This window comes from Carassius gibelio, chromosome B11 (genome assembly GCF_023724105.1).
Source record: "Carassius gibelio isolate Cgi1373 ecotype wild population from Czech Republic chromosome B11, carGib1.2-hapl.c, whole genome shotgun sequence".
Classification (NCBI taxonomy): Eukaryota; Metazoa; Chordata; class Actinopteri; order Cypriniformes; family Cyprinidae; genus Carassius; species Carassius gibelio.
This window is the reverse complement of record NC_068406.1, coordinates 16,965,920-16,975,901: the sequence shown is the minus strand read 5'-3', so window position 1 is coordinate 16,975,901 and position 9,982 is coordinate 16,965,920. Positions and strand designations below refer to the sequence as shown.

Here is a 9,982-nt window from a genome sequence, read left to right as displayed (position 1 = left end):
CATGTCTTTTTGTGTTTCGCAAACTAAGCTGCATATGTTAAATGTATTATTATTATAATTTTTATAGACTGATTGATTGAAAGAAATGTAGTACTTTATCCAGCAACAATACAATAAACTTATCAGAAGTTACAGTAAAGATTTACAGTGTATAATGTGATAATAATACAGGGTGTACTATAAAAATAAAAAAAGTCACAGTATTTTCTATTGTTTGCAATGCACATAAAAATGCTATTGCAGCTTAAATTTTTGCAGTCCATGTCCCCATGTTGGAGGACCATAATGTTAAAGTACCAGTCAGCAAGAAAATGTAATTTCCAGTTAATGATACTTTAAAGTGTCAATCTTCTGACTATATATGACTCTATTTGCCTTGCAAATGAAGCATTTCAAAGCCATTTTGCAAACTGAAACAGTAGTTTTGTGACATTAATGTAATTGACCAAAGTGTGGGAACAAGTCTTGCTCTGTAAACAGTTATGGATTTCAGCACCCCAGTGTATGGGCGACTGGTTATATTACTTTTGTTGTTTCATTTGGAAAAGATTCAGCTGAGCCTCAGAGAATTAAAAATTCCTGGTACAAAAAAAACAGAAAAAAAAAACAACAGTGAGATCTAAGCAGGGGATAAACCTTCTTTCCTCTATTTGACTGTTTCAGGGATTCTGAGTTATTTTTTTTCCATGTGTACTCGGTGCTGGAATGCTTTTTCCAATAAATAAAACTTATTTTAGAAACAAAAATACTAAATGGATGCAATAAAATCGCAGCATTCGTTATCCAATTGCATAAGCCCCAAGAAAAGAAACAGCTGTGGATGTTTGTCCAATAGAAAAATAAATGCAATGTGTGTGGTTTAGCATTGCATGACTTCCCAGTGATGACATCATTAAATCAAGATGCGTTTGACATCAAAGCAGCCGGACTAATGAGAACCTCCTGATAACATTATATCTCAGCTCAGCTCTAAGCAGGAAATGACAGACCACCGACGTCATGGGGATGGTGTGGGACGGTTCTAAAAGGCACATTATAACACTTCGTGGCCCAGGATGATGTTGAAAGACGCTCAACGAGGACCCACGAGACTTACAGTTTGCTGAGCTGTGTTTATGGATCATGTGAGTAATATAAACAGAAAGCAAGTTTCTGAGTTGGCAACAGGAGCCCACCTGTGTTTAATCACAAAGACACGATACATGCAACTTCACCCCGATCCAACTCTGAGGGCCAACGGTCGAAGTCTACAAGTGGAAGGATGAACTGAGAAGTCGCGCATGGGACTCCTAAAACTTGCTTGTTGTGAGATAAAGGTGAGTGAAAGGTCACAGATGTGGACTTGCCACTGTTTTTCCTTCTTTGCGCGCGGTGCGGATGAGATGAGATGAGATGAGATGAGATTGAGAGAAACGCTTCTTTCCGCTCTTTAATTTTTAAAGCGTTGTGGAACTCGCGGGGCTGTTGCTATGACTGCAGCGGTGTAGTATTGCCCTGCAGCCGGTAATACACCAAACTCCACAACTCGCAAGCAAACTGATTGGTTCGCTTTAAACTTAATTCTGCGGCTTGATGAGAACATGTGTGCTTTAAAACGTTCTTTTACGGACATGGTTTGTGAGTACACTTAACTTTCTCAAGATGTTGTTTTAGTAATATGTCTGATTTGTTCGGCTGTTATGTTATTAATATATTAAATATAATAAAAATGCATGAATATACAGAGGACAACGGGGCTAGTTGTTACAAAGATTCCAGCAGCATGTCTCATACAAATCTCACACATGCATACAGTTGAAATATATATATATATATATATATATATATATATATATATATATATATATATTTAATCCAACACTGTATTAAAGCTATTATTAAAATGCAATAACTATTTAAAGTTATAAATATGTGCTGTATTTTTATGTAGCCATGGCGAAATTGACTTAATAAATAAACAAATAACCAAATTAAATTAACTGGATTAAAAAGTGTGACAACATGCCCCGGTCTCTCCAGTGCTCTACATATAGAACACTCAAAATTATTTCATGTAAACACATACAACAGTGCATAAGGTCTTTACAAAATCTGTTAAGAAATCAGCAGTAAATTTTTTTACTGGATAATAAGGGAGAAGCAGTCAATAAGTGACACCTAAAAAAGGATGCACCTATATATATATTTTTATTTTTATTTATTTTTTTTACTAGTTGCGTATGTTGTTTATTCAGTGAATCAAGACTATTCGACTGTATTGCATTAACTTAAGGGTAATTGTAACTAAATATGCTCATACTGTTTGTTTTCATATCACTTTTTTTTTTCAGGCATACCTATGTTTATAAGATGACACTCAACACACAGAAAGAGGGAAAGGAACCACTGAGGAGAAGAGCGAGTACTCCCATCCCCTCCTCTCGTCAAGGAGGCAAGGGAGTAAGAGACCCCTCTGCTGACCCCTATCACCCTCCGCTCGCCCAATCAGCCTCGTACCACCCCGGAGACAAGAGCATTCACTCACGGGCCAACTGGTCTTCAGACTCAGATTCGGACAGCTCTGGAGCCGAGTGTCTTTATCGTGTGGTTTTGTTGGGGGATCATGGCGTGGGGAAGTCAAGTCTTGCAAACATTTTTGCTGGAATACAAGAGAAGGATGCCCACAAACACATTGGAGGTATAAAATCAAAAATATATTATGGCTTTTCCAGATATTTGTTCATGTCTACGTTTCAGATCAGCTGAGTTGATTCAGATGATTATTTATGTTCGGTACTGTTTTACAGTAAATATAGCATTGATACACTACTGTAAAAACTCATGGCACTGTAGGGCCTAAAATAACCTTGACTAAACTGTTAGGTCTGCCTGATTGATTGCACTCTCAAATTGTCACGTGTCAAGATTGATCCTGAAACTTTAATTGTATGGTGATATTGAATAAAACATCGGTCAGAGCAAACAGTACATACAGTACTTTTGATTTGCAGCTGTTATCTAGAACATTGTTGCCTGTTTTATTCCTTAAAGCACAGATTTTAAACTTTGCAGCAGTTTAAACATTATACTTTTATACAAAAAATGTAGAATCATTTCACTTTATTTTGCTGAAATATGGTCATTACTTATAACCGGACAGCAAATGGCTGATTTAAAGTCAACACCATTGTGGTCTGTCCCATTTGTCCAATCTTGTCCATCTTTGGTGTCCCAAAAGTGTGAGACAGTCTTTTTTGACTGGGATGAAACTGTTCCATCAAAGACCCATGTATAAACCTCCCAGTTTAAATATTAAGCACACAGATTTATGTGTCTCCCCAATGCACTGAACTATGCAGTAAATGAGCTGCTTTGAAGGGCAATCTGTTGACCCACATGTTGTTTTTTGTCTAACAGCATATGACCTTATGTCTCGGCTGTGTTGGCTTTGACCTGAGCAAAACACTGTCCTGTAAATAATCATGTCATTGACAGACTGATGTGTGTATATTGATTCTTGTATCAGTGGAGACATTAGTTGGCTACACTGCATGCTTAATAAAATAAATGTTTTATAATATAAAATCTCCTTTACACATTTAGATGAATGAGTTTATTGTTTTTTGGCAAACCTTCAATGCTTATGAACGGTTCATTAATATATAAATCATATTGAGAATTATTACTACAGTTTAAAATATTTTCCAAGTTCATATATTTTAAAATGGAATATATTCCTATTACTCCAGTCTACAGTGCCAGTCTTCAGAAATCATTCTACAATTACAAATAACTTTTACAAATCAAACTTCTTATTTACAAATTAACTTTAACGATAGATAGATAGATAGATAGATAGATAGATAGATAGATAGATAGATAGATAGATAGATAGATAGATAGATAGATAGATACTGTAGATAGATAGAGAGTGATATAGTCGTTTTTAATGCTTTATAATTGCATTAATTAGATTGAAGAGTATTAAAAAGATCAACGTGATGCTATCATATTTGTAAAGATGAAATGTGCACTAGCCTCGTAGACAGTTGAGGATACTCTTCTCTGTAGGGCATGTCTGGATTATATTTCAGATTTGGTCTTAACATTTAGATGTTAGCTGACATGAGGCATTGAAGTTGATTAAGGACACTGTTATTCTTTATCGTGAATTCACATGTTTCATGGCCAAGTCCGTCCTTAAGAGCTGTACATCATGTAGGTCTCGAAAAGTGACAGAGTAAATGTGGAAAAATGAGACAAGGTCAGTATCAACCTAGACTGGAGCAAAGTGTGTTATAACTTCTTGTCAAACTAGCTGCGCGATCAGTTTATCAGACACAGCTCAGTGATTTTTCCACTCTTCCACTTCACATGCATTTTTCACACTTGTTATTGTAATAAAGCACTGTTCAAAAGTATCACTGATTAAAAGCAGCAGATATGTTGTTTTTTAAAAGTTTGGTCAATTCTTGATAAAGAAAGGGAAAGTACTTTAAAAATTACTTTAAAGAGCAATGATGTTATAATTTCCTAATACATTGTGTGCACACTTAAATCTATAATTTCCAAGAAAAAAATTATATATTTAAACAAAATGTAATAAATTATGTTTTTGGGCAGTCTCATCAGGGGTAATTTATGTTGTTGTTTTTTTAGTTTCTAATTTAATCTTTTTTTCTGTTTGGTGGATCACATATCTTTGATTTGCTAACAAAAGTTTTATTTAGTAATATGCAGTGAAATGCTTTTATATACTTTTATAGCTAAAATACACATTTAAATAGTAGATTATGCCAAATTACTTGAATTTAAGAATAAGTCTATTTCTTTATTATTAAATCTTTGTGACTGTCTGCCACAGAATTAATAAAATGAATGTGATTGTTCATGTTAATGCAGAGAATGAGTACAAAGAATGTTTGTCAGTGTCATTGACCTAGCTGTTTGTATAGCAATGCTGTTTTGGATGTCAGATTGATGTCATTGGTGTTTTGCGGCCAATCAACTGAAAGTAGTGTGCATGTTTCTATAGAGGATACATATGAGAGAACCCTCACGGTCGATGGGGAGGAGACGACCCTAGTTGTGATGGACTCATCGGAAACAGAAACACAGGTATGCAAACAACATATATCAATGATTCAATATATTCGCCTCAGTAACCTACTCTAAAGGCTGCCACGAGTCTGTGCTTTGCAGACACATTTATCACCTACAGGGCTATAATGTCCTTCATGCAGTGTTGTGGAAAAAAACGTGGCCACTTGCTGCCAGTGGCTAAACTCCACTGAGCAATGCCCTGCAATGAGCAAGCAACATAGAGCTGGCCCCTGCTGCTGACCACACAGCCAAGTACACTGATCGCTCTGGGGCCTAATTACACCGCTATCGACGACTCTCCTCTGTGAGGTCTGTCTGGCAACAAGGCTTTTCTGGACTCAAGAATTGTTTACAGAGATAAATTATTCTGTACTTACAGATTACAGGGGGGGAAACATCTTACAATGCACAACTTTTTTGGTTTGTTTTTCATCTCTCAGTAAATGCATACTTGTTTAAAGGGATAGTTCGTCCTGAAACAAAAATCTGTCACTATTTACTCACCCTTATGTCATTCAAAATCCAAACCTCCTACCTTTGACTTGCTTTCTTCTGTAAAACATCAATTTTTTCCTTACATAAGGAATGAGGACTATAAAATGACAACAAAGAGCAACATGGAAGTTTAATAAGTGCCCTGGCTATTCAAAAAAAAAAAAAATGTTTGTAAAGTAATTGTCTTCTATTGCAATATATTTGAAAAAATATAAAATGTATAACTGTGATGCAAAGCAAGATTTTCAGCATCCATTACTCTAGTCTCTAGTGTCACATGATCCTTCAGAAATCATTCTAATAGGCTGATTTGGTGCTAAAGAAGGGCGTTATTATCATAAGAAGATCTTATGTTCATTGAAAAAGTTATGCAGCTATTTTTTTTTGGGGGGGGGGGGGCATATATTAACTTTTATAACATTTTTTATGTATATACTGTTATTTCGATCAATTTAATTCATCCTTGCTGAACAAAAGTGTTTCAAGAAAGTACTGACCCCAAACCTTTAGCATTGTTAGTGTAGAAAATATGACGTGAGTATTGACTACTATTAAGATACTTTTGTTTATGAAGCTTGAAAGCCTTGTGTATGTTTTGAATTTTTTTCTTTTTTTTGAACTACATTAGGTTGCATAAACAATGAACTTACATTTTTTGTAAAGTATTCCTTTAAATTGTTTGACCACTTTTTTGATTCCCAAGGAGGGAGATGAGAAGTTGGTGCAGGATTACTGCATGCAGGTGGGCAATGCTTACATCATCGTTTACTCCATCACCGACCGCAGCAGCTTTGAGAGCGCATCAGAGTTACGAATCCAGTTGCGTCGCATCCGGCAGGCTGAAAACATTCCCATCATCCTTGTGGGCAACAAAAGTGACTTGGTGCGATCTCGAGAGGTGGCAGTGGAAGGTGAGAAGAGTTTTGATTTGTATCATTCCCACAGACAGATCATAGTGGGATGTTATACACTACCATTAAAAGTTTGGTTTGGTATAAGGACATTTTTTTAGAAAAGAATTTGAAGAAATTAATAATTTTAATAAGCAATTAAAATATTTATTCATCAAAGAACCCTGAATAAAATGTATAACTGTTTCCAAAAAAAAATGTTCCCAAAGCATCACAAGTGTTTTCACATAACAATAAAAAAAAATGTTTCTTGAGCACCAAATAAGCATATTAGAATGATTTTTGAAGTATAGTGTGACACTGAAGACTGGAGTAATTCAGCTTTGCCATCACAGGAAGGAATTACATTTTAATATACTGAAATATAAAAGTTCATTTAAATTCAATACTACAGTTTTAGTGTATTTTTAATCAAATAAATGCCACAAAATATCCTGAGCATTAGAAACTTCTTTTGAAAACACTTCAAAATCTTACACCAAACTTTTGAATGGTAGGGTATATCACAGTCTAACTCATGAATGCACAATTGTTTGACATGGTGCAGATGCATAAGCCTTCAAAGCCTTGTGACGGGTTTGGTTTTACACAATCCTGGTCTTCTGTGGCAGAGGGTCGGGCTTGTGCGGTGGTATTTGACTGCAAGTTCATAGAAACCTCTGCCTCTCTGCACCACAACGTTCACGAGCTCTTTGAGGGCATTGTGAGGCAGATCCGACTGCGGCAAGACAGCAAAGAGATCAATGAGCACAGACGCTCCATCTACAAGCGAAAAGAGAGCATCACCAAGAAAGCCAGACGCTTCCTAGATCGACTTGTAGCCAAGAACAACAAGAAGATGGCCCTGAAAGTGCGCTCCAAGTCCTGTCATGACCTTGCAGTGCTGTGAAGCCACAGATCACTCTCAGTCCTTCAGCTCTGGGTTTCTTTGTGTTTTTGTTTTTCTTAAGGCAAAAGAGGATTTGTCTTTCTGATAAGACTTCTTTTATAATTGGACATTAATTCACTTTTTTTTTCTTTTCTTTTTTTTTCAAAATCTAGCATTAACAACCTGTTTATTGACTCCCCTGCAGATCTTGAGGTTTTGCTCATTGTTTTTAATCTTATCCCATAGATCACATTTTTGATAGATGTTTGAATTAAATCAAAGGTTTATTACTATATATCACCAATTAAGTGGACTTTGTTTTATATTGAACATTTTATCAATGTTTGCCTTATTTGACAAACTGAGTAGGCAATATAATTAATTAACAAGCAATATTTATTATTTATAGTTGTTTATATGTTTTCCTTAAAGATGATAATTTCACCTTTTTCACCAATTTTGTATGCACTGAAAGAAATTAGCCATGAGAAAAGCCCAGCCCAGTGGAAACGTTAAAGTAGAGAGAGAGCTAGAACCAATCTTTTTTTTTTCTTACAAGTGTATTCTGTTAAAGCAAAAAAATAATATGAATGTCAATCATCATTTAAAAAAAAAAAAAGGGCATGTGAATATCCTCCATAAGCCGGTTACAGTTTAGTTTATTTGAAAATGAATTTGGTCAGTAAACATTATAAATGTATCAGCTATTTTTGCCGGAATAACAACAAAAATAATGGTTTATAGGCTAATTCTCTAAATGTATTTTTGTCTACTTTGTTGGCACTGGACATGGAGGAGAAATGTTTTTTGTACAACTTAATGTTGTTGGTTTGTAAATATTTATTTCCAAAAATGTGTATAATAATAAATGGTTTGAAATATGTAAATACAATTATGCTTTGCATGAATGCAGATATAACTTTCAATGTTTTTTTTTATTATTAAATCCAAATCTGAACTGAGTTTCTGTTTTTTTCCCACCCAGTCTTTCTTTCAGAAGAACACAAGAGTTGTTTTATTTCATTGTTGTAGGTCTTCCATACTTCATACTTTTCAAAGATTTAAATTGTTTAAAATGATCCATAAGGTGCACTGCTGTTCATAACGGAAGTATTTTGCTCGTGTTCCATGACCTCACCATGAACCTGCTGCTATTACTTCTAAAAAGATTTGTTCAGATATCCAGATCAAAATGGATGCTGTCCTGAACAATCCTGTATCGTCCTTGTTCTCAGATACAGTCGAATGGCTTTGAGGGCTTTTCTACAACAATATGGAAACAATCACTGAAATCCAATCACTGAAATGATGTTCCTAAAGGACTACGATGAAATGCCACGGTCAGTCCATTTAAGTTTAGTGCTCCATTTAAAGCTATTAGGAAGATTACTCTCTAAAATGCTAATTTTTAGAGGATGTTTGTTGTATGGGTCATACATAAGGTCAAATATATTCCAAACCTAAAGGCAATGCGACTAAAAACCATTATGCCTCATTGATTGCATGGTGCTATTTGTATTCTTAACATCTTCAACTACAAAAACAGTAGATATAGACAAGTTCTGCATATCCAAAAGCCAGCCCTCAAAATGTCCAAGAATGCAACTGTAAAAACGTCAAGGTCAAGTTTGTTTTCAGTGGCTTTCCCAGATTCTGATTAAACCCTCATATATAAAGTTACACTCTCAGTTAAGGGTCACCAATGAAAAGTTTACTCTTAGACTAGATTTGTGTCCATCTTCCAAAAGAAATTCCTCTAACTGCAAAATTGCTGTTATTATTATAATTATTATTATTATTTTGACACATACCCCTGGCATAGTTTACATAGTTTAATTGTCATAATTTATTCAGCCTAAAGTTCTGAACCTGTCTTGCATTTTCTTCTTTTTGCAGAACACTATTTTTTTTTTTTTTTTTATAATAATGGTAATAACTTTTAGGTTCCACAATGAAAGTCAGCTAGGGTGAATGTCTTCTTTTGTGCTCCACAGAAGAATAAAAGCAGGTTTGGAACAACATGAAGGTGAATACACGATGACGGAATTTCTATTTTTTCCTTAAAAGGAATAGTTCATCCAGTAAAAATGAAAATTACCTGTAAACATACTGAACCTCAAGCCATCCAAGATGTAGATGAGTATCTTTAGAACAGATTTGGAGAAATGTAGCATTACATCATTTGCTCACCAGTGGATCAGGTGCCATCAGAATCAGAACTGATAAAAACATTCTAATAATGCAGCTTTTTACCTGAAAATATGTTAAATGATGGCCTGGATTCGAATGTGGATTATTGTAATATTTTTAACAGGTTTTTGGCCTCTCATTCTGACGGCACCCATTCACTGCAGATGATCTATTGGTTAGACATGAAGTGATGTCATGCTAAAATCCGTTCCGATGAAAAAACAAACTCATCTTTACCTTGAATGACCTGAATGTGAGAACATTTTAAGCATATTTTCATTTTTGGGGAATTGTTCCTTTAACAACCCATTGGATATGTATTGTTGCAATGGTTGCTCCTGTTTCCATGTGTTTGAATATTTATCCGCATAGGGAGGACATGTGCTGGGGCAACCACTGTCCAACATCAGTAAAAGAAGCAGGGGGCCAGATCTGC

At 35.1% G+C, this 9,982-nt stretch overlaps 1 protein-coding gene across 1 annotated transcript; it reads left to right on the top strand.

Moving 5' to 3' along the window:
• The first annotated feature begins 995 nt into the window (after positions 1–995).
• LOC127968433 (GTP-binding protein REM 1-like) lies at positions 996–8,318 on the top strand. The gene is made up of 5 exons (XM_052569653.1): positions 996–1,316; positions 2,331–2,677; positions 5,015–5,097; positions 6,281–6,488; positions 7,100–8,318. The coding sequence occupies exons 2-5, from the start codon at positions 2,350–2,352 to the stop codon at positions 7,375–7,377; spliced, it is 897 nt and encodes a 298-aa protein (XP_052425613.1). The 5' UTR covers positions 996–1,316; positions 2,331–2,349; the 3' UTR covers positions 7,378–8,318.
• Positions 8,319–9,982: the final 1,664 nt, after the last annotated feature.

Coding starts and splice junctions, on each gene's coding strand:
- LOC127968433 (XM_052569653.1), top strand. CDS start 2,350: ATGACACTCAACACACAGAAAGAGGGAAAGGAACCACTGAGGAGAAGA. Junction 5,098..6,280: donor CATCGGAAACAGAAACACAG/GTATGCAAACAA, acceptor TTGATTCCCAAG/GAGGGAGATGAGAAGTTGGT. Junction 6,489..7,099: donor TCGAGAGGTGGCAGTGGAAG/GTGAGAAGAGTT, acceptor CTTCTGTGGCAG/AGGGTCGGGCTTGTGCGGTG.